Source organism: Zophobas morio, unplaced genomic scaffold, assembly GCF_036711695.1.
Source record: "Zophobas morio isolate AGI-343-1 ecotype UQ-CSIRO unplaced genomic scaffold, CSIRO_AGI_Zmor_V1 ptg000194l, whole genome shotgun sequence".
Lineage (NCBI taxonomy): Eukaryota > Metazoa > Arthropoda > Insecta > Coleoptera > Tenebrionidae > Zophobas > Zophobas morio.
Window position 1 is genome coordinate 272,869 of NW_026972298.1, and position 25,857 is coordinate 298,725.

Here is a 25,857-nt window from a genome sequence, read left to right on the forward strand (position 1 = left end):
AATAACTTCTAGGCGCAAAAAAAAGTTTTCTACGCAATCGCCTACAAAAGATTGACGCCTATTGGTTTGTTTAGTTAAAAGGTATCAAGATATGGTAGTGAGAAAAAAAGCCTTAAAAGAGTTTTATAGTAACTAGCTCATATTAAAAAAGGACTGTAAGTGATACTAGTGGTGGTTTAATTTACAAGTTATTTTCATTATTAAATTGAATAAGATAATTAGAGCAAGTCACTAAACCACTTATATGAATTCTTAATTATTACTTATGGTCTTAAAAATTCTTAAAACCTATGCTAACATAAATTTATGTTGAGGTTTAAAGGTTAAGTACCTTGTAAAATTTAATATCTGCTAATATATATATACCGTCTATCACATAAAAAATAAAAATCATATATTAAAAATCTCGGCACTCGCCAAGTTATTTTAATATTTTTGTTAAACCTACAGACATTATATATTATCCTTAATACTTATTAATAATAACTTTCAATTAAGCTAACTGGTTACTAAAGGTCTTAACAATTGTTTAGAAGATATAAGTTAGAATGTCTCAATAGATTTTGAGTCTAGCTTCCATCAGGAGACTTGTCTGTCAACGAAGAATATTCAACATCTACGTAGCTGCTGAGGAAAAGACAAAAACTACAAGCTTAGATTGAGTTTCAAACCTATAAACACATTAAAATTTAGTTATAATATGTCTTGGAATGAACGCTCCTTTTATGATCTACAACATAGTGTTAAAATATTTTTGCTGTTTACGGAATTGTCTTTATCATGTCAACTTTGCTTACATTAAAGCATTAAAGCACAATTAAAAATTATTTAAAAAGATTAAATATGGAATGAACTATTTATGCATCTTCACCTTAACGGATTTTATTAAGTTTAGCTCAATTTAAAATACCTTCATTAAGTTTGCTTGAGTAACTAAGACAAAGCGAAGCACAGAAAGTATTAGAAAGTTTGAGAGTGTTGATACTTTAAAGATGCGAGACTTATTAATTTAAGCTTATGTAGTTCTTCGGAAGCCTATCTTATTAACCACGTTACTACACTTTTAAATGACTTTTTTTCAGACTCAACCAAAGTATATTTGGAAAGTTATTGGGCCAAATGAAAAAGGAAGCTTTTCCAGCATAAGCCCTAACTATCATATAATTTGGCTTCCTTATTTAATGTACTCATTTATGTTACTTAAGTTTTATCAAAAAGTATAACAAAATATTACAAGAGTATTACGGTAAATAAAAAATTAATTATCATTTGAAGGCTGTACATGGATAAGAAAATTATGAATAGTTGTCTTAAAAGAAAAAAGTTTTTAAGTAGGACACCAATTTTTTCCAGTAATTTTTTTGGAATTACTATATAACGTTTGTGAAAATATAAAAGAGTTAAGTTTTTTTTATCTAGGAAAAGTCAATATATTTTATAGTTAATACGTAAATGTACGTAAATACAAATATTAAATTTAAGTTTTCCATCCTCTTTTACTGTTATGTAGTAACTAATGAATGACGGTAGTTGTAATAATTAAACGCAACTTTATCCCTCGTTATCCCCCAATTTCAAAAGTTTCTAGTACTTTAATTGCGTTTACCTTAAAACATTTTTCGTTAATGAATTAGTGCAGGCTTTTACTAACTTTTTGGTTGGCCTGACTTATAATTATCCGCAGTGGCATAGTACTTAATTTTCACATTCTTAATTAAGATAAGCCTTTAGTATTTATCTGTTGCGCTGGTCATGGTGTTATAAGTAAGAAGATACAGTTAAGTTTATCCTTGAATATATTTATTAACTTGCATTAAAATTTTTTTACTATATTTAGATATATTTTAATTTGCTGAAATAAGAATAGTACGCTTTATATAGAACTTTTGGCGATACGACTACCTTAAGGCTAAAGGTTAGTTGTCAACAACTCAAAGAACAGACCTTGCGATAACCAGGAAAATTAAGAAAAACCTGTTTTTTATAGAAAAAGTCATATAATTTTAAAAACTAATCTGCCAGGTTAATTGGTGTATCCTAAAGTATACCTATGAAGACTGGAAAAGCCCTTCCCTCGTAAGTCAGAGTGTTAGCTACTCACTTTTATATTTTGTGGGATAGGTGTCGGCGAGTTTATCTATATTGAACATAAAACCGACTATTACAGGGTAAAGAAAATTTTTTCCCTAGATTGTGGTAAGGTGGTTGGTGCCAATACTCCGTGTAGAAACCGGTATTAAATATAAATAAGATGAATTGAACTTAATAATTATCTACACTCTCTGTGATCTACCACCGTTGATAGCAGCTAGTTTAAAACATAATTCCTAAACAACTGATTTATTGCTTCTCGAGGTGGGACCCACTTTTCGGCTTGGTAAGGATATAACAAACTAAAAAGTGACAAACTATTATATAAAATTTTTGAAAGCCAATCACGAAGAAAAAAAGGTGTTATCAATTTTTTTCCTATTTAAAAGAAGAGTAGTTTACTTCAAGAGATAAAATTACGGAAAAGAACACTATTGGGGCATATGGTGTTATATACTCGTTGTATGAGACGTACTTAATCAGAGTCCATTTTCAATTCCGTAAAAGATGATAACTTCCGCATTTGTATTCAACCAAATTTGAGTCAGGGCTGCATTGCATTGTTAAGTAATTATTTCGAGGACAAGCACTAAAAAAGTATTGAAATTTAAGAAATTTAGGTTTGGAAGATCTAAAAGAGAAAATTCAACTCTTTGGGAAATGTTCAGTTCTCAGGAATTAATTAGGGCTTTTGCTTTTTTAGCAGATATTATGGCTCACATATATAGTTAAATCGGCGCTAGCTAGGCTATCAAATCAAGACTGACACTTTTAAAACAGCTGGTAAAGGTAAACAGCAACATTTTGTTTGAATGCAAGAACTGATGGCAGAAAGAAACATTTAAGACTTCGTCTTACTTTTAAAACAATCGTTCGAAGAGAGATTCACCCGTCATTATGATGATGTCAAGTATTATTAGCGGTATTTTTATACTCTTTTTCAATTTAAATATCGATGTTTTTATTTATGCAGTTCACCTTAAGTGGAAATTTTGAAGTTACAAAATCAACACGGCATTGCATGAAAATGTAGGAAATATTTCGGATTGAAAATGTTTGTCTTATTTCGGAAATTACTTCTTAAGTTAGATTTTTTAAACACATTTAGTTTTTTGCACTCCACTTTTTTTATAAATGTAACTCCACTTATATACGTATGCAAACATTTTCCACTATTAATTTATATAAGGTAAAAAAGGAGCATTATTAAAAGGCTATTATTTGAACATTTTTTTTAAATCGTTGCAAATAAATCTTACTTTTTGAGAAACCGCCCTAGAGGAAGCAAATATAAAGATCTTAATATTGTTTGTACAAGTTTCTCAACATGGGGGTGTATTTGTGAAAATCGCAGTTTCCGTTTTTTTTAACACGAGCATAAGTACACTTTTGAGTTAATGACAATACCCAATAACAAAGTGGCCTGTGTCTGATGTGGTTTTTGGTAGTAGTAATCTTGTTTTAAGGTTAATTTGAGTAGGACTCTGTGTTAATATAATGATCTAATTTTAGAGGACCAATAAAAAATTGCTTTTTAACTTAAAACTAATTAACCTTGGAAGAGCTGTCCGATAGGAGGAGAAAAAAGACAAAGGCTTAATTATAAATTTTCATGTTATATATCTATCATACCTACCTAGTGAAGTTACAGCGGTTGCCTTTTTTTGTTTTACGATTATCATAAGTCACCTTAGACCTAGGGTTTAGGGAGCGCCTTCTATAAGAAAGCATTACGGGGACATTTAAGTTTAAATTTTAAGAGGCGAAAACTGAAGGTGCACGACGTTTATTATCATATGAACTACTTCCCAGTACTTTGTTTCATACGCTTTATAACAATTGACAAAATTGATACAATAATAAAAAGTGAAAGATAAAAGAACTCCTTTCCGGTTACTCGATTAATGATAAAATGATAGGTATGGGGCATCCCTAGATATAAAGTAAGGAGTGAATAATGGCACTTTACAGTTTAGCACTGGAAGTGCCCTTACCACCAAAGTAGCCGTAAACTCTTATTCAGGGTATATGAAAGAGAGTAAGTCTAAGGCAAACTATTTAACTTTAAAGTAAAGCTTCGTAAACCTTGTTTATAGTGCTGCCTCACTGTCTTCTCAAAAATATTCCATAAAGGTACAAGTTATACCTTCAAGGAATTCCGACAGGATCTTAATTCGTAAAGTAGAACAGAGCTTTATTTGATTTAGCTACGCATTGTAGTCCATATGACCTCACTACTCCCATACTGGGGTTAGCCATCTTCGAGGCTGGTGAAGGGCTTTCTCTGTATTCACACAAACAACTTTAACTTTTCAAATCTATTTTCGTAAAGAGACTTTACTATTAAACGAATATAGATCTTCCTATTATTGCTATTAACGATACTTTACGTTTTTATAAAACTTCAAACAAAGATTACTTATTTTATCTTTACTTAGCGTTTGACACTAATATGAATATGTATAGACCGGGTTAAGCTTCCCTCCAGCAATTTGCTTCATACTGTTCACTTAAAAAGTCATCTATCGCAAGAATACGTAGTGCTTTTATATTTGTTTGTATTTATTTATGTTTTCAGTTTTGATCGAAGATAGGCTTTACGCCAGAAGTGTTTAAGTTTTTAATAATTAACTAAGGGGGCAATATGATTTAGGGATCTTTTAAGTAGTAGATGTACCCCTTTCATTTTATTGAAAAATTACACATATACTTAAAAATTTACTACACAGAAACATTATTAAAAAAATGGGGCCCAATTAAACGTGTTTATTTAGGTGTCTTAAATTTAAGCAGAACAAACATAAATGGGGGACCTTCTTAACCTTTTGAACAGGACACGGCTTGGTTGCCTATAATAAATAAGTTTTCCTTTATGATTTCGCCTTTTCCGTGTATAGTGTTATTACATATCAAATCAGTTTTTATCACGCTGAGGACGCGCGACATGAAGAATTATATTACTTGAAGTTAATGATCTTTTTTCCCTTTAAAAATGTTATTCACAGATGTTCTAATAAACTGCTCTAGTTTACACATAAGGAAAGGTTCATATATTTTTATAAATTATTTGATGACTTATTTACATTGACGAAAATTTTATACATTATCACACAAAAACAGAAAATATAAGCTTATATTTTTTTGTATTATATAAAGAGCTGTTGTCAGATAGGTTTTAAACAAAAGACTATTAAAAAGTCAAAATTTTAGCCAATTTTTTTTTATAAAGATTGCACGGAAATACATCAGCAATTATTTAAGGTTGCTAGTCATAAATTAAACGCATTTCTCTAAGAAAAATCATTTTTCCAAAACCATAAATTATGATAGTACCACTACTTTTTCTTAACACACCCGTTACCATAAACAAAGGATTACTTATACGATAGTGGAGATTAGCATTAAAGAACTAAATCCAGCCTGTTACAAAAGTTGTGGGGCTCATCTTACAGGGTTGAATTGAGTTGTTAAGCATGGCAGTGGAGTATCATGTGTGGAATGCGGTGTGGTATTTAACAAAGTTAAAAAAATTAAAAAAAGCTAAACTCTAAAAGTTTTATGGTAATATCGCCACAATAATTTACAGGATTATTGTCTTCACAGTTTGCGCAAACACAGGGTATGTCCGTAAGGTACGGGCAATCAAGAAAAAAGTGCTTATGTCTACAGTACAAAGCGACGCTTAGTTTTACAGTTTTTTTTTTGTGCCTAATTAATTGGGATCTATTATGCTGGTAAATATTATTTTTGGTTGCACAAATTTGATAGTAACAACAAGTCGACGTAAAGTTAAATGTTTTGTTTATATTCAATAGTTTTTCAAGCACAACACACCATTAATTTTATCATCTTTATTCATTCTAATGACCTTTATAGATTGAAAAGTAAGGTCTTTTACAATCGTAATTTCACTGTTAGGCATTCATTTTCAGGCAAAACATATAACATTACACATTGATGTCAAGAAGTTTGATAATGTTATGGCAGTTATTGGCTGTTAAAAGGTAAACTTGGAGCCACAAAATATATTAACAGATTTTTCTTGGTCCATTTCTAAACTATTAGAGGTTTTGTTGGTGAAAAGATCAGTTCCTTGTTTAAAAATATATCGTCTTTAAAAGGCAACTTGTAAAAAATGATGATAGCCATAGTGGCATCGCTTGGTGGCGGAATACGAGTAGGTGTTCCGCTCTTAAAAAAAATTCCTTGGGAAACAGTTTATTTAGTTTGTTTGCTGTAAGCATCTTAAAACGTGGTCTAGGTAATCGATAATGGCTTATATTTGCTGATCTATGCCTACGTATCCAAAAGTTATTTTTTAAAGGCTTCACACTAAGAGACTAATTGGCGTGTAAGTAATGGTTCTACGGGCATAGTAATTATATTTATAAAAGTAAATATTAGTAAAAAGCTAAAAAATTAAGTTGATAATAGTTAAAAGATTATAAAATGGAGTATTAAAATTATTTGATCCTAGCTAGCTGAGTATAATGATAATTACGTAACATTAATAATTTTGCTGTTCTAAGAGAAGGTAAAGCTTTCTTAAACTTTTCATAAGCAGTTAAGCAGACTTATGAAACGAAAGTCCTTTGCACATTGCTTGAGAACGATGTTTTCTGTCTAAAAACAACTTCCGCTTGTCTCCAGTTTAATGGAAAATAGCTGAGTAATTAAATTAATTAGTTGTGAGGTGGCTGACTGCAGGGAGAGGTATTTTCCAAACATTCTATTCGAAATTTTAAAATCACGCTTTTCTAATTGTTAAATTTTTGTTATTAATAAATTTAAGTTTTTCTTTAATCGTTAAAGCTTATAAAGTAGAGGGTCTGCACAGCGTTAAGAAAGTAAAACTTTTTCCTTAAATGTGCGTACGTGTTCTCTATATGCCAATATCGGTATCGTGCAAAGATGTACATAACATCAACAAAAAGATGCTGTATTATTGTTAGTTTTTACAATTAACTAAAAATTATATAAATAAAGACATATGTCTTATTAAGATCGGATCACTTAAAAACTAAGGTCGTTAGGGGGTGTTGTTTTCAAAATATTATACAGATATAATTAAATATTAAAGTCAATTTCATTAATCATAGAATTTCATGGGACTTTAGTATTAAAAGAAGTAAGATCTAAGGAAGGCTTTCAAAAAGGTGTTAATCAAAACTTCTATAAAAACGTATATAAAAAAAGTATATTAAAGTAAGGATTAACCCATTGACCAGTTTCGGGCTTATTTACACCTTCACAAAAAGGCGGTTTGCTTCCATATATGTACAGTAAATTTAATTGAACCAGATAAAATTTTACTTTGTTATATTGTATCCGATTAATAATATAAGTCAAATTAAATTTTTTATGTAATGAAATTAGCATTCTCATTTCTTGTATTTTTATTGGTTGTTTCTCAGATATCTGATTGGATTGATAATGATCATTCTTCTTGTGAAAAGTTAGAGGGTCAGTGTTTTGCGTTTTTCTGTTGTTTTCTTTGTTTGTGCTTATGTTTATAAATATACGTGTTTTATGCTTGTGTACTTTCTACTTAATGTATTATATTATTATACAATATTTTTTGTAATCTATGTTAATTTTTTTTTATATTTTTGTTTTTTTATTTTGAGGTTTAAATCGTGTCTTGGGTGTTATGTATACTTTGTTACGTTAGAGCCCAATCACTTTTTAAGGCGGTTTCTACGCTAAGAGGTTACATATTGTTTGTATAAAAGCTTTTTTGGGCTAACTAATTTTGAATTAGATGCTAAAAGAAAAGTTGAGAACAGACATAAATTTTACTATATAAAAAATTGTGTTTTTTTTATTTTGTAATTGTAAAAGTAAACAATTTGTAAATTTTACTATCTTTAAACGAACCTTTATGTGTGGTAAAGAGAGAACGACCCATACAGTCTCGCAGCTACTTTCTAAGTAAGGGTAGCTATCGTGTTGTATTGTTTTTAAAAAAAAGTACAATTTAAATTAAAAGGAAAGGCTCTACGCTTAATTTTTTTCAGTCCGTTACCAGATAAGGGCACTTGCGCTTCCAAAATTCAATGCTATGTTGTAAGTGTATATAAGCCCCTCTCTAGGATCAGGAACAGCCTTTTTGGTTTGGTCCTCAGGGTGAACAAGAGACCGCTATTTCACCTTTAGTAAAGAATCTTGTTTTCAATCTTATATTGATTATTAAGGTTTAATGAGGAAGTGCACAAAAAATAAGAAAAAATAATTACTTAAAGTATTTCGAAAAAATAAGGATTATATATTTGCAGACCTACATAGTTGGTATACAAAAAAATTAATTATATAAGTAGATAGTATTTTTTTTCCCACGGATCCACTCCTGTTATAACGCGTTCATCAGGTAAGATTCTTACATTTAATGGTGTAAAGTAGGTCTTGGTATCTTCCTCTGTTGTAGGCGAAAAGCAAAACACATTTATAGCGTTAATCCCAATTACTGTTAGAAAAGGCTCCGATTTAACTTTTCACTAAATATTTTATATTTTAAACTTTGTTATACAAAAGTTATAAAATGTGAGTTTTCATACCTACCAAATCACTCCTATTTTATTTTCCAATGACATCAATTAGGCGACAAAATTTTAAGTAACGGGCGAACCAAAACAAATTAATAAGAAAAAGCGAGGAAATATTGGAGGTAACGTTAATCTTTGAGTAAAACTGGTAGATCTTACCCGTGCGCTGAAGAGTGAATTTTTATAAAAACATAATATATATGACAAGTTTTATTTTTTAATTGTAGTAGAAAAAATTAATTAAAAGTCATTTATTAATTATAAATGGGTTTAGTATAAATTCTTTTTTTTTTAAACTTGCCAACATTAAGTTCGGATGGTATTATAATAGTTGGCTGGATTAATAGTTGAAACTTTAAAAATTGTTGAAATAGAAAAAAAATTTTTACTAATGTTCAAAGAATTGTCATAAATACGAAGAATTTTTGTCTTTTTTTAGTCAGTAGCGGTTTCGTCTTAAAACCAGAATGACGTTATTATCGCTAAATTGGTTACAATTTCTTTATTACCATGTATAAGCCAATAAAATTTTTGTTTTAAGCTTTTAGCTTCACCCTCAGTAGTTATCCATCAACAATTCAGGGTTAAAAAGCTTAACATAATTTTTAAAAAAAACTTTTTCTTCTTGATTAAGTTTGGTATTAACCAAGAAATTCCTGTAACTTTCTCGCTATGAACAAATATACCCCTTGCGAAAAATGGGGGCGTTGTGTAAAATTAACCGCACGTAAAATTTGACTTCCCAGGCCGCTTCTACTTTGACTAAATCTGATAAATATTAAGCTGGGGAATTCTTCTTTTCGAAGATTAGTACATTGTTGTATGGTAAAACACTACCCTGTAGTTTTGTTAGTAAATTTGAGAAGTATGGTTTGTAAAATACCCTTATTTACCGAAAAGCCTATGTTTATAGTTGTTTCTAATTTTATGTGGTAAATAATAAACCTTTAAAAAACATCCAATAAGTTATATATAGTTATACATAAATTCTTATGAATAAATTATACAAAACAAAGAATCTTTAAAAACAGTATCTCCTAAGTCGCTGCGGTAAAAAATACACCTTTTAAGAAAAATTTAATAAATGTGCCCAAAACTATGGTATTTCGTGAGTAAATACGAAATATTATTATAAAATTATCGGTATCTTTAAGTGCACTTGATATCAATTTTTTTTAAAATTTTTGATTTTTTTGCAGGGAGCTTCAAGACTATAAGTTTATAATAAGTAATGCCTTAATGCAATGGCCGACAGGCGAAAATTAAACGGTAATTACTTATTCCGTGAAACTTCTAAAGAAGCTAGACTACAAGCTTAAATTTTAAAGTACTGCGTAGAAAAAATTTGAAGGTTATCGTAAAATGATACCAAAACTCGCTTTATAACACTTTTGTATTTTTTTTTGCTCATTTTTGGAGTTTCTTTAAATCTATAAACACTTTTCAAATACTTTTCGTTTTTTTTTTACTAGTAAAAATTCTTTCTAGTTTTAGGCGAACTTATAAAGTTTATATATAACGTACCATATATGTTTTAGTATTACTTGGGCGTATAAATAGTAAAGTTCAAAAGAAGAAAGTATTTCTAACTATGTTTCTTTTGAATATGCTTCTATCTTTACTCTTCTTTTAGCTGAAATTGACAGATGCCTTAAGAAAGTTTCTGAAGGCATTGAAGAATTTGAATCGACTTGGGACAAAGTCATTACCGCGACTAATGCCAACCAGAAGGAAAAATATGAAGTATTTATAAATAATTGTTTATACTTTCTTTTTTTTTTAAGGAACTTCATATATAATTAATGCTTCACTCCTATTATAATTTTATTTAAGCCTGATCTGTATAAACAATATCAGAAATTATTGAGAAATATTTATTATATTTGACCTTTCAGATTTTTTTATATTAAGCTAATAGTCAGACATTTAATAGTTTAATTTTCAATATTTTAATACTAATTTTTTCATTCTCTACCTTTTTACTAACTTTGTAAAGTTTCTAATAGTTTTTCTACTTAGTCAGATTTGAAGAAAGAAATCAAAAAGCTCCAGAGACTTCGAGATCAAATAAAGTCTTGGCTTTCTTCAGCGGTTAAAGAAAAAAGTCAGTCTTTACTTGAAACCCGAAGATTAATTGAAGTGGTATTCCAAGTTTTACTGCGATTAAACTTTTTTGGAGTTGACTGCTCTTGCAAAATTTATATTAATAATTTATTTTGTTTGTTATGGCTTGATTAAGGTTTTTAATTATTTCTGCAAAACTTGTTTAGCGAAATCCTAAAGACTAATTGGATTTTTAAAAATAATTTTTAAAAATTTTGCTTAAAATTTTCATCGTACTAATAAAATACTTTTCGAAAGCAAATGGAGAGATTTAAAGTTATTGAAAGAGAAACAAAAACGAAAGCGTTTTCCAAAGAGGGGCTTGTAGCAGCTGCCAAAGTGGATCCGAACGAGAAGGTGAGCGACTTCCTCGCTTTTCTGTGTCAAATCACCAATAATTTACTCATTCAGGCTAAAATGAAGGCGTCCCAGTGGATCAATTCTTGCACAGAACGGCTAAATATACAAGTTGACGCCTTTGAGGCTGAAATTGAGAAACTTCTTCATTATACCAAGAAAAAAAAAGGATCCAAATCTGGTGGAGTATACTTTTTAGTTTGAAATTACTCTGTTAATCTCCTGACTGTTTGGGGCACATTTACTTTTTAGATAGAATCGATAGGCTGCAAGACAGCATCAAGTCTCATAAAGATCACGAGAAAAAGTTGGAGATTCTTTTGAGATATCTCATGAACGAAAGGTTTACCCCCGAAAAGGTAGCTATACCAACTTTGCTAGTACATGATTTCGATACTTTGGCATTTGGGGAAAACTACATCTTTCGTCTGACATCCTGCTGAATCAGGTGATGAGCATCAAAGAAGACCTGGAGCATTATCTCGAAGAGAATCAGGAGGAGGATTTCTGTAAGAACGAGTGTATTTACGATGGTTTAGATTTAGACCGGGAAGACGAGGAGAGTCAAGAGTACAACGAACAAAGTAGAGACATTCATCGACTTGCTTGTACACAATAATATATTTCTTTGGCGCAGAGAATACTCACGAAGGCGAAGTTTCCGACTCTGCGGGTGCACTCGCCCTATCCGTAGAAAAGCTCTCTGTTTCTCACGATGGGCTCTTTGACGCCCCCTCGGACGTTTCGAAAGCCGAAGAACAGACTTCCTGCGTTAAGGAAAACGTCGAATGGCCTGACGGGCTCCCCGCGCTTACAGAGTCCTCCTCGCAACCAACCCGCATGGAGTTTTCTTCTATTGGCTCCGGGGAACAGTCCCCGACGCTTCCAACTCACGTGCATGTAGACCCGCTCGCATCTTCTTCCTACCCGCCTCTACAGCAGCAGCGACCTCCAAAGATTGCTCATCCTCCGCAGCAGACCCACATACAGCAAAGCCAGAAGCCACCCACCACGCCCGCCACTCTGAAACACACGCAGTCCCCTGGGAAGACCCATCCTCCACTGGAGGCCTCGCAAGAGCAGCAGCAGGTTCGAACCTCCCTCCATCTCACCTCCCCTGACACCTCGTTGCGCGCCCATCCTCGACCATCCCACGTGAGAACCAATTCGCAGCCTCATATGCGACAACTGTTAATGCAGCCGCGTTCTCAGCCGTACTCTAAACTGAGCACGTCGGTCCAGTCGCCACTCTTCCCCCAAACTCTTCGCCCGGTTTACCAGCAGGGCTTTTTCATGCCGGTGGGACTTCCAGCGGCAGAACAGAAGCAGGATCAAGCGCCTCTCCTGTATAAGCAGCTGCAAGGATCTGCTTACCAATGGAAACCTCCGTTGTCGCCGGCAGAGCAGAGAGCCATGTTAGCTCTGCAACTCAGTTACTCGAACATGCCGGACCGCGCAGACTCTGACAGGTTTGTTTGGTGGTGTCAAGGGGTTATTTCAAAACTGAACAACTGATAAATATTATAACAGGATAAGGCAATACGTACCCCGAACGCCCTGTCCAGTCCCCTCATACTACCCAAAACAACCCGATCCTCAGTTACTAAATCCGTCTATTTTCGAAAAGATGGGAGTTGAAACGTTATTTTTTATTTTCTACTACCAACCAGGAACTTATCAACAGTAAGAAGTGTATTGCGTGTAAGGGGCTCTACCTATTTCACTCTTACCCAAATGCTTTTATCTAGATACTTAGCCGCTCGTGAACTCAAAAAGCAGGCTTGGCGGTTTCATAAAAAGTATTTAACCTGGTTTCAAAGATCTGGCGATCTCCCTCGCGAAATTACTGAGGAGTACGAAAAGGGTAAATAGTTTTTCTTCTTTTGTTTGTTTTTTTTTTTAATTTTGATCAAAAGGTTCATATATGTATTTCGACTTTGAAAATGACTGGTGCCAAAGAGAGCGGACAGGCTTCGTTTTTGAGTATAAATACCTTGAAGACCAGAACTTGCCTTGAACCGCTCTAAGACTCCTATTTTTTTTTTTAGACGCGCTCAGAGATTGGTAATTAATAAAACAAATATTTTGTTACTCTCCAATATTTGTTTATTATATAAACTTAAGAGAGATATGTTATTTCAGCGTGTAATACGTTTATTTTATATTAAAATTTTTTAATACAATTTTTCTAAACGAGGTTTCAAACCCAAAAATAGATTGTTTTGGAAGAATGGTTATGTAAATAAAAAGTTTAGAAATTTAAAATATAAAAAATAAAAAAGAGCGAAAATACATTTTTTTAATACTTATTTGTAAAATTTAAAGGAATTTTTTCTTTTCCTGTTAGTTTTTATCAGATAATGTGCTAACCTAACTTTTTTGCCTAATTATCCTAACTTCCCTAACTTTAATCATATTCATTACCGATGGTATTTTTAATGGATCTCAATGGTATTTTAGTTGCTAGCTGTTAACTTTAAGTTCATACGATCTTGTGTGGGTCCAAGCCGTTTTTCGTCGAAGGCCTTACTGTTTTTCTCAAAGTAAACAACATTTTCTATTCAAGCTTATCTCCCATTTTTACCCCTTTATAGTAAATATTCATCATTTGTGTTTCACATGATTCGTGTATATTTCTATAAATTTTTATATCGCTATACCCCTTGTGGTAATATATGCAGTGCTATACCATCTCCCTAAGTACCCCTCATAGTACGCCAATTTTCTTTCATTTAATCAAAGTAATCTAAGCGAATCTTAAAAGGCAACATCGGAGAAACACCAAACTGCTAGGTTGTTTATTATAATACATATCTCTAAAATTCCATCCCACACCAATTGTTAGTAATCCTAAAAATTAAATATATCAATATCATATTTTTAGCCCTTAACTCTTAACTTGTATTGACTTTTTATCGTTATAGGGACACTTATAAACTTTATCCTTTAGCGCGCAAAGTTTAACACCTTTGTGGTATAAAAACTAACTTAGTGAGGCTCTTTCAAAGAGGAGTGCAGCGGTAGTATTACATTACTAAAGTCCTCTACAGGTAAAAAAGATATTTTAAAAGCAGCGTGCAAGGCGGCCACCGTTATACTCAAGTTAACATGAATTAGTACACAAACTTACTATTATTAAGCTTAGAATTGGTCTAAGGAAATAGTTCGCTGTCGTCCATTATTAGGTCCCTAAACTTTAACTAATCACGGCAACCAATATTACATGTTCGCCAGTTCTCTAGAGTTGACAAGCACAAAAACAATTGTTTACTTTCTTATCGACAGTTATGATCTTATAATGCTGTTTTCAATTTTTTAAAACTGCTATCAGTTGGCTAACTGTAGAATAATAACTAAATCCTTTATAATATCTAACTATTAACAGTTTATTTACGTGGGTCATAGTACCCAAATTGATTGTCAATGTAGCTTAGCGGTTGAGAGTATTAACGCGTACTAAAGATAATACGTTGAATTCTCATTGACGGAACTTTCTTTTTTAAGCTATGATATTCGCAAATTTAACTTCGCCTTCATAAATTGATAATATTAAGGAACAGATAAGTTTAATGAGGTTAAATCTGCACATTTTGGCAATCTCAAGCTACCCTCGACACATGCCCACGTTTTACCTGAACGGCCGGGACTTTAACGGTAGAATAGGCGCTGCAGTCTACAGGCTCCGCAAAGTCTCTCTTCAATCACTGCTGCTATGCGCACGCTGTACGAGTAACATGCCCCTGCCAGTCAACCCTTACAAGCGTGTCGTTCTTTGCGCCAACGATGCAGCTTTACGTCACGGGCTTGATAGCTGGTATCGTCCTTTGTGCCTATTTAAAGACTACGCAAAAAGCATGGCGCTGTTAAAACAAAGAAACTTTCTGTGCCGCTAAAGTTTTTTACCTTAAATGGCAGAGAAGTTCCGAGGTGTTCTCTGGTGAGATACAGCTTTCATCCTAGAATCTGAATTGTCGTAACGTATACACGTGAATTACGTGGGGGCGAAGGCCAAGACAGCGAGCAAGATGCCATCTGTACCGGGAACAAAAATAAACCTTCCTTGAGCAGTAAGCAAGGCTTTGTATGCATCTGCCTCCTGGGCTACAACTCAACGGCAATAGCTCCTCGTTTAAGCGCAATAAGCCTTTTAAAAAACTCTCCGTGGTTCGTGCGCAATAGTACACTTCACAAACTACCAGCTTGAACCGCTGAAGAAAAAAAAATTCTTTGAAATTAATGTGGTTACCTTTAACAAACGGAAAGTTAGACAGGCTAATAAGGGAGGATAAAAGTAGAGCGGTGCACAGTATTTGCCCTCCTCGTGACGCACTCTTAGCGTGCTGGTCGGAAGTTTGGTCGGGAATAAACATTAAACGCCCATCTTTAAACGTTACTGGATTTGTATAATTAAGGCACACCGGTGCGAGGGCGCAAATTTCCTTTCTGCCTCTTCTCGGGTTACTCATTTGCATATCAGTTGGTCTGCTGTTCCGCTAAAGCTACTAGCAAGCCAGTTTTGTCTATCTGTTGATTAATTTTCATTTTAAATTTAGTCACTATAGTAGTGTCAACTCCCAAAATGGGCTATTTATTAAGCTTTCAAAATTTACTACTATACACAAGTGCGATATTTTTTAAGTATATTCCGTTTAAGATGAGGAGCCTGGAAGAGGATATAGACATGGCTGGAGACAGACTGCTACGAAAATTAATTCAATTAACAACAAAAATAGAGAAGTAACAAAAAAAAATAGAACTTTTAAAGAATTTATTGATTATATTTTATGTTTTCCTAAGCCACGGCATCCATAGGGAGTAAAGGAAGTAATGGAGGCTGCGGTAGAAAAGGAAATCTAGATTATAGTCTGTACTGAGATATCTGAACGCCTTGTAAAAGGGCATTTGAAAGGCTACTAGAAGAGAATGGAAGGCTCTAGACCAATTAAAACTTTATAACAACCAAAATAAGCACGTAAATTTTTTTTTTTAATTACTGTAGAGGTAATAAGCATAGAAGCTTTAAACTCTTTTATTACAACCAGAAGACTTTCCTAAATTTTTATTTGTATAAAAAACAATAGTTGCATATGAAGAGTAGTGTTATGGGAAAGTTAAGAAATTGCTGTATAAAAGGCTGAACACCAGATTCGGCAAGTCACTCAAATCTGGTGTGGGTACAAATAGATTTAAGTAATCTAAGGGACTAGTTTCGTTATTAATTTTTTCGAGGCGAATAATTTGGGTTTGTAGATGTATATATGAAAAAGTACATAAAAATTGTAGGGTAAAGAGAATGTGCATTTTAGTTGTAGACCCAATGGAAAGGGCTTTAATTACAGAGGGTTCAAGTAAGTTTATTCGAGAAGTGAATAACCAGTTTACAGAATATTGAGGACTTTTTAAAGTGGTTGGTACTTTGAAGAGTAATCTGAAGTATGATAATATTTAAGATGGCAGCACCAGATAAAAAGTGTCGCTTCGGAGCTTCGGTACATGTGGCGTAACAACAACCTTTTAAATACTAAAAGTGATAAAGAGAATGATGTTGTAGCCGAAAAACTGGAAATTAAGTTTGCTAGCGTAAATAAGATCCTAATGTAAGAGCTTTGTTATACTTTATTAGTTGTTATATCCCAGTGTCGACCTCTAAGTGAGTTTTGATAAATTTTTAAAAAGATCTAAACTGCTTTTAGACTCCAATAGCATGCTAATAAATCTATGTTCTTGCTCCGCAGGCTACTTTCTTACATCCTTTATGTGCTGTAGCTTAATCAAACGTCTAATATAAACCTGATAAATTTTTAAAAGTTCTTATGTTTGTTCTCTCTCCCCTTATATTAAATATATAGTGTTTAAGATTCCTCGGTAAATAATGGGAGGCTTGAAACGCTAACGCTAGTAAACTGCTGTGATACGTTATTTAGATTAAAAGATTGTGAAAGGTTAAAAATTTACAATTATTGCGCTAGCGGACTATATATATACTTAATAAAAGATTTATGGCCTCCCGGTGGTTTTTAGCGGTTTCCCCCTACTAGACCGAATGGCGGAGGTTCGGGCCCGATATTTTTTGCTTTTTTCAGTCCTTTGCGACAGTCATTATAGCTCTATATAGAGCGTACACCGGTGGGCTCTCGCCCCAACCCCTGCAGAAGAGGAGAGTTCACACTAAGCAGCCTAAGATCTGGAGAAGGCCGGCCATAGAATGCCAGTGCTATAAAAAAAAGATAAGGATTTTTCCCTATTTTCCGCTTCTCTGCTTGTAGTTGTTCACTTTAGTCTGTAGGGCTTAGTAATTAAATAAAGCTGAGAACAAAACCAAACAAACAAATAAAATAAACTCAATTAGTGATCTAAAAGGTTATTAATGACACGAGGCACCATTTATTAAAACGATAAGAAAAAAAACAAAAAGTAAACCAATTAACTTTGAGCAAAAATAATTAAAAGAACTTAGATCTTAAAGCAAAATTGGAGCTCACAACTATACCAAAGCTGTGCACAGGCGGAGATAAAACTTAAGGAAAGGCCGTAAAATATTAAACAGAACTTAGAGATTGGAAGTAGAAGCAAAAGTAACTTGAAGAGAAATACACGACAACCGCTTTATTTAACAAGGAGCAGATCGGCGACTCCACCTTTAGGATGGAAGCTATAACGATCCGTTTAAGCGCTAAAAACGCATATCTTAAAATTATCGGTCTAGTTAATACATGGGTTTTATTAAACATTAAAATCTCCAATAAAAATTAATGATAGGGGGTACATACAAGATCATAGCACGTTTACATCGTAAAAAGGGTTGTAATGTAGTTAAGAGGTGGTTTTATATTAATAACTATTTGAGGATTTTTTGTTAAATTACACGTTAACCAAGGTTAAGGTTAGTTGTAAGGGGTTTTAAAGTAGAGTTGGTGATGAAATCAGGTCCTTTAGCCTTTTTAACAACAAGCGACGCAATGATTTCCGATATTTCTTTCTCTGAGGGGGAAATATAGTAGTGGTGCTTTCATTTTCTGAGGGGGCGCTATCTACCACATCGTGAACCGTTTTAACATGCTCCAAGTCGAACTTACTAAAGAGAGTGGGTGGGCCATATAAGCGGTTTTTCCCTCCCAAGCAAAAAGGTCTCGAGAAGACAGGCAGTCGTATACCAGGGTGGTCAATAAGAATTTTAAACATCCTTTCTTCCCTTTTTTGTGTATATAATTTTGCTTTTTTTTTTCCCTTTATTTTGTTTGTGTTACTTTAGGCTTGTATCACTATTATTAATATTCGAAATATTTATTATATGTAAATTGTTTATCTACTTATTTCTTTTTCTTTAAGCGACATGACGAATCCTGCTTAACGATAAAAGGTAACGGAGGCCTAACCTTTCGAGCATGGCAAGGATATAAAAACTTTAGATAAGAGCCCGTCCTTTTACGGTGGCGCTTTAAAAAACGAATTTTTTTTAATATTTATAAATTAGGTCACATTTTTATGCATAATTAAACTAATAATACACAGCTAAATATATTTTTTCAAAAAAACACTAAACTGAGGAATATAAGAAGGTAGCGAGTGCAAAAATAGCGGGTGTTCTCTTTAGTGTATTACTCCGCAAGTTAATTCAATTCCGATAGGTCCCAAGAGGTGTTAAAAGTTGTCATATTGATTATTATAGCGCTAAAAACTTATTAAATAAATTTATATCTTAAACCTTTTGTATATAGGACATTACCAACAACTTAAACTTTACTTTTGTAAGTTAATACTGAGGCTAACTTTATTTTAACTGCCCATCTTTAATAAATGTTTCATGAAGTGTTCAATGCAGCTCAGAACGTATTACATATGTTTTTCTTTAAGACAAAAGTGTTAATTATCTTTGATTTTCCAAAATTTAATTTTAAATCCCAAAAGATCGGAGACAACTGAAGAGAAAGCTGATAATACTACAACCCTATATATACACGTGTGTATATGAAAAATTTCCGTCTTTACATTACTCTTTGCTGCTTGATAAACCTGGTGATATTGAAAAGTAAGGGGGACATGGACATTCCAGAGATCTTATAAGGGGATTCCAAGTCCTATGCAGAGCATACCATTAACTGCAACGGATAATTATACCAATTAGAAACACATACCTTTAGAAGCTTAGTGGCTAACTTTAAGATGTTATTACAAATGGCCAGTTCATCCTTTTTGTGAGGGGCTTGCTCCATCCGTAAAAAGACATTAATCTAGAAAACAAGGCTAATAGGAAAACAGTAAAGCCGAGAAGAGGGTTAATAAGCACTTGCTCTGTGAGAAGGACGGAAGTGTTTTGGTACTTTCTATTGATACGGCTTCCGAGAGTCATAAAGCGCAAAAGGAACACTGAAAGTAAGAATGCCCTGAAGCGTAGGTGGGAAACCGGTTTGACAAATTTGCAGGGATGAATGGAGAATTTGGCTAACCACGTGATAATCTGCCAATCATACATATTCGTGGCCAGTAGGCCAGTAGCCGAGGTAGCGGCCTTAAAGGAAATTGTGCCTATGAGGCCAAAGGCTAGCAGAAAGGACGAGGAAACAATCAGATCCACGCTCCTTTGAGGCCCTTTTTTCTATATTGTGTTAATATAATTGTTCAATGCTGCATTTTTGTTTAAAAAAACCTTCAAAAAAGACCTCAAAGAAAGCCACGTTTTGACATTTGAGACCTTCACTGAAGGTGAGAAAGAGTCGCAGAGGAACTTACTAAACTAACCTTACTAAGCCGGAAATGCGGCAAACCGTAATATCGAGAACGCCTCGAAGAAGTTAGAGAAGAAAAATATTTGGCCCGCAGATAACGTTGAAAGTAAGAGTATTCGGCGACAGCCAAAAAGAATATCAGACAATAGCCTACAGCCGGCAGAATGCTAGCAATTATAACCACTAACTCCCACCGCTAAGTGTGAAAAGAGTACCCATAAAAAAAGTCGTGAAGAAACTGGACATGATTACTAAAGTAGTAGTCAAAGTTTTTCCTGCAACCACCGACAATAATCCTCACGTTACAAACCACCAATCTCAACATAGAAAAAAAATAAAATGCTATCGACAGCAACTTTCACTGAGTGGATGCTCCATAACGATCGGAACAAGAGCCCTTTGTTGTAACCGATAGGCGGACGGTATTACGGCGGACAGGAAGCAGCCAAAGCAGCCGAGCACAAAAAAGCGGCGGTTGCATTGCCTGTGGTTGATCTGCAGAAAGAATTATAGGAAAAGTCTCTTATCGGTGCAACTAACAAACAACCTTACTAATGACCATGTGCGCTATCTGAGCCAGCGTCATCTCTAACTTATGGTAGTTTCCGCCCATCTCATCGTATAACATAACGCTGATCTTTAAGGAAAGTCCTAAAGCTTTGGCTGGCCCGGGCTGCGTACAATGGCGGGTGGACAGTACTATGAGTGCTAAGAAAGGAAAGCACCCGCATAAAAAAAACTCAGCACGTTTGCTTCATCGTCGCTGGAACCGCTAGACAAGGAGGCCACGTCCTCTTCGTTCATGTCATTCAAATGGGCTCGTCGTCGCCGACGGGGCTTGAGGTCCTCGTCACTATCATGTTTGACCCATAAAAATGCAAGAGGATCATGCGCTTCGCAATGTACCTTAAAAGGGCGTGATCTTCTCGGCTCACGTCATCTTCAGAGTCCCCGTCTAGGTAAAGAAAGGCTACAAGCAGAAGTTGTGTTTCTCTCAGGATGGCGGATACCGAGGGGAGAATATTTTTGGGGCTTTTTCCTCTTATTTCTTTGCCTTCTAATGAATGATGGATCGCTCTGAAAAGATGTTTTAACCTAACAATTCCAATTTATAACATCAATCGCTTACGTGCTGATTAGGCGCAGATGCGACAATACTAGCATATAAGAGCGAGAGTAAGGCAAGTAGACCGACAGGGAAGAAGACCTTTAGAGAAAGAAACTTAACATAAACGTGGAGTATACAAAACGGAAAAACCTCAAGAGGAGATATTGTCGGAGATAAATCGAGAGCAACGCACGCAAGGATGCAGGCCACGTGGAAGACATACGTAAAGGAGCAGACGAAGTAGGTCTTAAGCAGCAGGGAAAGTTTTAAAAAAAGCCCCCCACGAGCAACCACTTAAGCAAACTCACTCCAGCCGTAAGTTCGCTAGTCCACCAGCGGCGGTACAAAGGAAAGATAAAGACACGAAAAAAATTGCGATTCAGGCGGGAATAATAACCAGGAGGCTTGACCTTAACGAAGGCGGATCCTACAGAGAAATGGCAAACAGATTAAGGTACATGGAGAACTAAAAAATGTATGATCAGGAAGAAAAACCTCTGACGAGATCTAAATCAATAAGATCACGGCCGCGCTTGCTCTTCCTCTTTGAGTGCTTCGAAAGATTCAACTTTTTAAACTATCAAGATAGAAGTGGTAACAGCGAAAATTACTAAAAATAAATAAAACGCTCCAACTTTTTGTTTTTTATAAACTTCGCGCTCCCAGTCAGCCACGTCAAACTGTTCGATCTATAAAGAACAAAAAATTATACGATCACACAAAATATAATTCTGCAACGTACGGTGAAATAGAAAAACACTAAGGTATATGCTTTACTACTTCACTAACCTTTCCAGAAAAACTAGATATATCCCACAAAAAAGAAAAATTAGAAGCTTTTTCGGATAAAAAGCGCAAACTTAGCTTCTTATCGTCTAGACTAGAATAGGATATTAATAATAAAAGTAATGATCACTTTATAACCAAAAAGTTAATATACCATTTTTTCTTATTAAAGTACTTGTGTTTGTCTCTTTCGACAGGGCGCACTCCTTCTAGTAAGGTAAACAAAAAGTACTCTAATTTTTTAAAACATAAGTAAATATCTTTAATGCAATCACTTTGTCTACAGTAGTTAATTTCTCTTCTGAGTAAGATACTGACTCTACCTCTGAGTGAGAATACAAAAAGTGACAGTGACACAATACAAGGTTGGCAAGTATAACTAAAAGAGTGTAAACACTTGAAACCGTAAGTTTGGTCCATAAACTTAAATGTATAGAAAGTTTAAACTATAGTGAGTAACCATGGAGTAGAATCCTTTTATATACTGGGTATTATAATTTTTAAGTCAAGGCAAGATTAAAATAACGTGTTTTTTTATACAAGGTAACACTAAAAAGATAGATTGGCAAAATACGGATTTGACAACTTAAAAAATATAACAGCGCAAGTATTATGTAAGAAATAAATTCAAATACCCATGCACGTCAAAGTTTATTATTATATTCATAAGGGATCATAAAATTTGAAGAGAACTTCTATGAGAAGTTTAAATACAATGCGACGGCACCGCTGTTAAGCTAGGGCAAAAGTCTTAGTAAGAGTCGGGATGTAACAGACGACAGCGATGAGTAAAGAGAACAGAAATCCTCGCTCATGGCGTGGTGGCCAGTGTGGTGGGTGTACTAGTTGTGTTCTGCATAACCGCCCGGTTCGGCTTAGTTTTTTTTCTTTGTACAGAATACTTTAATGCTTGTAATTACCTTTTATTTATAAATTTTAATGCATTTATTATTCTTAAGTACTTTTTTGAGAATTTAAGTTAAATATAAAACCTATTATTTTTGTTAATCAAAATGGATGGTGAAAATGACGAAGAAGTAGTACAAAGTTGGATTATAGATAAGCTCTCCGCAGTGTATTACGATATATTATCATCTATATTATATTACAACAATTATTTCAAAAAAAATTTAGCGATTGTCAAGCGGATAGCGATGTTTTAGCCAAGTATATTATAGCTTTGTTGACTTCTCAGCCAGGGAAATCCGAAGCTGAATTAAGAAAACTCTGTGAGGATGAACTTTATATATTTCTAAGTGAAGGTTTCCTCTACGCTATTTATTTGTCTATGTTATCACTTTTATTATTTATTATTTAGACACACAGACAATAGTTTCGGATTTATTTACCTATTTGGCAAAACGTAGTGAAAAGAAGGTCATCGCTAATAATATTAAGCAAGACACTGCTAAATCTGTCCAAAGTACTAGCGATTTTTCAATACAAAGCCTTGTCCCTGATGACTCCTCAGTTTTAAGTCCAAACGGCGATGATGACTTTACACAAGGACAAGCGGGGTTTCCAAGTGGGGGTGTTGAAGGGGAACACGTTGTTTATAAAAATAAGGATAGAAGTCGACTTAAAGATTTAGAGAAAGCAAAAACTAGAGAGCATATTCGGTATGCCCACAGAGATAAAAATAAAGAGAGATACATGTACCGTGATAGTGAAAGACTAAGGAGTGCCAGCCGTTACAGGGAGCGCCAAAGAGGAGGTTATCATTCTCTTTACTCTTCAAAAACTTGCACTTCAATGCTGATCATATTTTTGACGAAGATTTTTTATATTGCACTATCATTACTTTTCTGTAATCTTTTTAAATTCTTAAAGTGATTACTGACTCGGAGCTTTTATGCTTAGAACTTTCGCCGAGCCAGTCTATTTTACTAACTAATTTCTCTTCCAAACGACGTCACGTGGCGCGGCCTTGTCGTGATTACGAAGAGCAGGGTTAGCGTTGATTAATCCAATTTTATCTTTTCACTCTTTTTTAGTCGTCTTTTTAAGCTTTTTTTAATTTTAGGCTTTAACTTTTATCTGTGCCAGGTTATTGTATAGAAGGAGACAGGTGTGCCTATGATCACGGCGAAAACCCGGTGGTTGTGAATGCCGACACACACTCCGTACCCGAAGTGGTTCAAAAACTACCTCCGGCGATTGCTAACCGTCTCCCCCCAGCACTTGCTTCCCGCTTGAGTGCCCAGCCGCCCAGCAGCTTTGATGACGAGTACAAGCCAGAATCTGTGCTCCCCCAGGATCTTGCTCGGGAACTTAATAATAACTACAGAAGCCAGGCTCCTTTGGCTCCAGGTTTGTACAAAAAGGCAATAGTTTCGCCTGACTATTTACATCATTTTTATTATTCAAGATGGGCGCAGCGGATCGACTGCGAACCACCACGCCGCTCCCAAAAGATTTGTGTCTCAAGATGGCAAGCGCTATACGGCTATATTGGAATTGTCGAACGTCCCTGTTGAGTTTAATACGCTGGACAGGATAATGAACCATTTTAAGAAGTTTGGCCCCATTCTGAATATTCACGTTCGCTACAAAAACAACCCACAAGTTGCCCGAGTCCAGTTCAAGCATTCCCTGGACGCCAAGGCTGCCTATTCGTCCCCGGAGGCCCCCTTCGGCAATAGATTTATCAAGGTTCTCCAGTCGGTTTAGTGTTTTTCGCTGCTCGGCCCTTTTTAGTTCGCTGCGCTTTTTCGCAGATTTACTACGCACCCGTGGACGACAGCGGTGGTAGCGCTGTGCCCTTAAAAACAGGAGGAGCCACATCTTCGCCTGAGGCAGCCTTTCATCCGCCCCAGCAACGCGCTCATGACGTCGTAAAAAAACTGCTTTCGAGCGACCACGGGCGTCGGGCTTCGCTGCGGTACAAGCGGAGGGTTGAGGAGGAAAAGTGCAGGGCAGACGCATTGAGGCAGTTGCAGGAGATGCAGAAGGCCAAGCAACACTTAGTCAGCGAGAATATGAAGCAACAGGAGCTTATCCTTGAAAAACTCCAGCAGAAAGGCATAACAACTGCAGTCAAAAAAGAGTTATTAGAAGCTCTTCAGCAGCTTCAGCTGGCCATACAGTCAATTAAGGCATGTCTTTTCCCTCTACCCTTTTCAGGGGTGAATCACGTTTTACGTATGCAGCCTGCGATGCCGAAGGTGACCCTTTCTAAGAAAGAGCTCACGCGGATCCAGCTCGATAGACAACTGGAGGCCCTCTCGCAGGAGAGAGAACTGGCTCGGTCCAAGCAGGAGTCGACCCGCGTGCTGGAGGAGAAACTGGATGATATGAAGAAGGAGGTCAGTGCCTTTTGACTTTCCATGTGGTTTGTGCTGCAATATGACCTTCGCAGGCTATTTTTCTTGGTTTGCTCAATAATGGTGAAGGCCGCATCTCGAGCATAGCGGGGGCAGCGACGTACTCCATCGATGACACTGACCTTAACTTTGACCTTGACGAAGACGACGAGCCAGTAGAGCTGACCGAGTAACGGTCCGTGAGATTGCTTCCTGCTAAACTGCCTTCCTGTTGTTAACAAAGTCTTATCGCGGTATAATAAAAAATGTGAAATTCGTTTTAGTTAAAGGGAAGAGTTTTTAATAAGTATAACTTTTTGTTAGAAAGCGGTTATAGTTTAAATTAGTAACTATTATGGAGTCAGCTCTCCTGGCGTTGCGTTGCCGACCAATAGAGATTCTGTAACAGAGTCTCTACTTTCAAAGTAGTTGAACAAACACCTGTCTGGGATGTCACTTGGTCTGCTCATTACAGTACTTCGAAATCTTTGTGTAGACTTCCTTAACCAAACACATCCCCAGCTCATACTGCAAGGCCTTCTATTTCTATGGTATGCATTAACTTATTGAAGGCTACAAACAACTTCATCTTGGTTTATAATAAGGTGAACCATGTTAAAGGTCGATTAACCGTAGTGCATACGGATATTAAAAGCTTACCAAGGTATGTAAACCGCTTAACCAAAAATTACACAGATTACAAGATTTTCAAGACGAATTACTACCTCAAATGGTAAGGGAAGGTTTCCCCCCCCCCTAAATTTACAGTTGAACTGCTAAGTTATTTAATGGCAGTAATTTAGCGGGCCTGCCTCGGAACTTTCTTATTTACAACTTCTACT

General features: G+C 35.0%; 3 protein-coding genes and 1 long non-coding RNA gene across 5 annotated transcripts; 2 read left to right on the plus strand and 2 right to left on the minus strand.

The window, feature by feature from the left end:
• The first annotated feature begins 9,414 nt into the window (after window positions 1-9,414).
• On the plus strand, window positions 9,415-13,135 carry LOC135145875 (CCR4-NOT transcription complex subunit 3-like). Of its 2 annotated transcripts, XM_064078005.1 has the most exons (12): window positions 9,415-9,458; window positions 9,833-9,902; window positions 10,267-10,376; window positions 10,653-10,775; window positions 10,995-11,093; window positions 11,148-11,274; window positions 11,346-11,452; window positions 11,542-11,677; window positions 11,731-12,562; window positions 12,624-12,776; window positions 12,842-12,957; window positions 13,010-13,135. In XM_064078005.1, the coding sequence occupies exons 2-12, from the start codon at window positions 9,878-9,880 to the stop codon at window positions 13,108-13,110; spliced, it is 1,929 nt and encodes a 642-aa protein (XP_063934075.1). In that variant the 5' UTR covers window positions 9,415-9,458; window positions 9,833-9,877; the 3' UTR covers window positions 13,111-13,135. The 2 variants fall into 2 exon arrangements, with proteins under 2 accessions (XP_063934075.1, XP_063934076.1); XM_064078006.1 differs by lacking the exon at window positions 13,010-13,135 and having other exon boundaries at window positions 12,624-12,785; window positions 12,842-12,892.
• Window positions 13,136-14,706: 1,571 nt separating this feature from the next.
• Window positions 14,707-15,781, minus strand: LOC135145881 (uncharacterized). Its single transcript, XR_010283602.1, has 4 exons — window positions 15,512-15,781; window positions 15,149-15,433; window positions 14,997-15,056; window positions 14,707-14,934 (listed from the first exon to the last, which is right to left on the minus strand). It is a non-coding gene; the product is annotated as an uncharacterized LOC135145881 (long non-coding RNA).
• A 3,233-nt stretch (window positions 15,782-19,014) lies between these two features.
• On the minus strand, window positions 19,015-22,438 carry LOC135145872 (protein PHTF1-like). The gene is made up of 20 exons (XM_064078001.1): window positions 22,349-22,438; window positions 21,868-21,922; window positions 21,717-21,807; window positions 21,563-21,616; window positions 21,423-21,504; window positions 21,236-21,354; window positions 21,078-21,173; window positions 20,949-21,026; window positions 20,830-20,896; window positions 20,726-20,774; window positions 20,567-20,672; window positions 20,367-20,492; window positions 20,176-20,314; window positions 20,035-20,115; window positions 19,833-19,969; window positions 19,741-19,785; window positions 19,541-19,689; window positions 19,381-19,477; window positions 19,229-19,324; window positions 19,015-19,171 (listed from the first exon to the last, which is right to left on the minus strand). The coding sequence occupies exons 1-20, from the start codon at window positions 22,350-22,352 to the stop codon at window positions 19,079-19,081; spliced, it is 1,764 nt and encodes a 587-aa protein (XP_063934071.1). The 5' UTR covers window positions 22,353-22,438; the 3' UTR covers window positions 19,015-19,078.
• A 172-nt stretch (window positions 22,439-22,610) lies between these two features.
• On the plus strand, window positions 22,611-25,298 carry LOC135145860 (uncharacterized). The gene is made up of 9 exons (XM_064077990.1): window positions 22,611-22,788; window positions 22,848-22,975; window positions 23,032-23,427; window positions 23,574-23,663; window positions 23,760-24,023; window positions 24,082-24,365; window positions 24,431-24,808; window positions 24,863-25,018; window positions 25,072-25,298. Exons 1-9 carry the CDS (start codon window positions 22,727-22,729, stop codon window positions 25,207-25,209), a joined length of 1,896 nt encoding a protein of 631 aa, XP_063934060.1. The 5' UTR covers window positions 22,611-22,726; the 3' UTR covers window positions 25,210-25,298.
• The last annotated feature ends 559 nt before the right edge of the window (window positions 25,299-25,857 follow it).

Excerpts from the sequence above, each read along its gene's own strand:
- LOC135145875 (XM_064078005.1), top strand. The coding sequence starts at position 9,878 with ATGGCCGACAGGCGAAAATTAAACG. Across the intron at positions 11,275-11,345 it reads AAAAAAAGGATCCAAATCTG|ATAGAATCGATAGGCTGCAA; the intron begins GTGGAGTATACT and ends TTTACTTTTTAG. Across the intron at positions 12,563-12,623 it reads GACCGCGCAGACTCTGACAG|GATAAGGCAATACGTACCCC; the intron begins GTTTGTTTGGTG and ends ATATTATAACAG.
- LOC135145860 (XM_064077990.1), top strand. The coding sequence starts at position 22,727 with ATGGATGGTGAAAATGACGAAGAAGTAGTACAAAGTTGGATTATAGAT. Across the intron at positions 24,366-24,430 it reads TCGGCAATAGATTTATCAAG|ATTTACTACGCACCCGTGGA; the intron begins GTTCTCCAGTCG and ends GCTTTTTCGCAG. Across the intron at positions 24,809-24,862 it reads TGGCCATACAGTCAATTAAG|CCTGCGATGCCGAAGGTGAC; the intron begins GCATGTCTTTTC and ends TTACGTATGCAG.
- LOC135145872 (XM_064078001.1), bottom strand. Across the intron at positions 21,617-21,716 it reads TATCTAGTTTTTCTGGAAAG|ATCGAACAGTTTGACGTGGC; the intron begins GTTAGTGAAGTA and ends TGTTCTTTATAG. Across the intron at positions 20,493-20,566 it reads CCAGCGACGATGAAGCAAAC|CCCGGGCCAGCCAAAGCTTT; the intron begins GTGCTGAGTTTT and ends CATTGTACGCAG.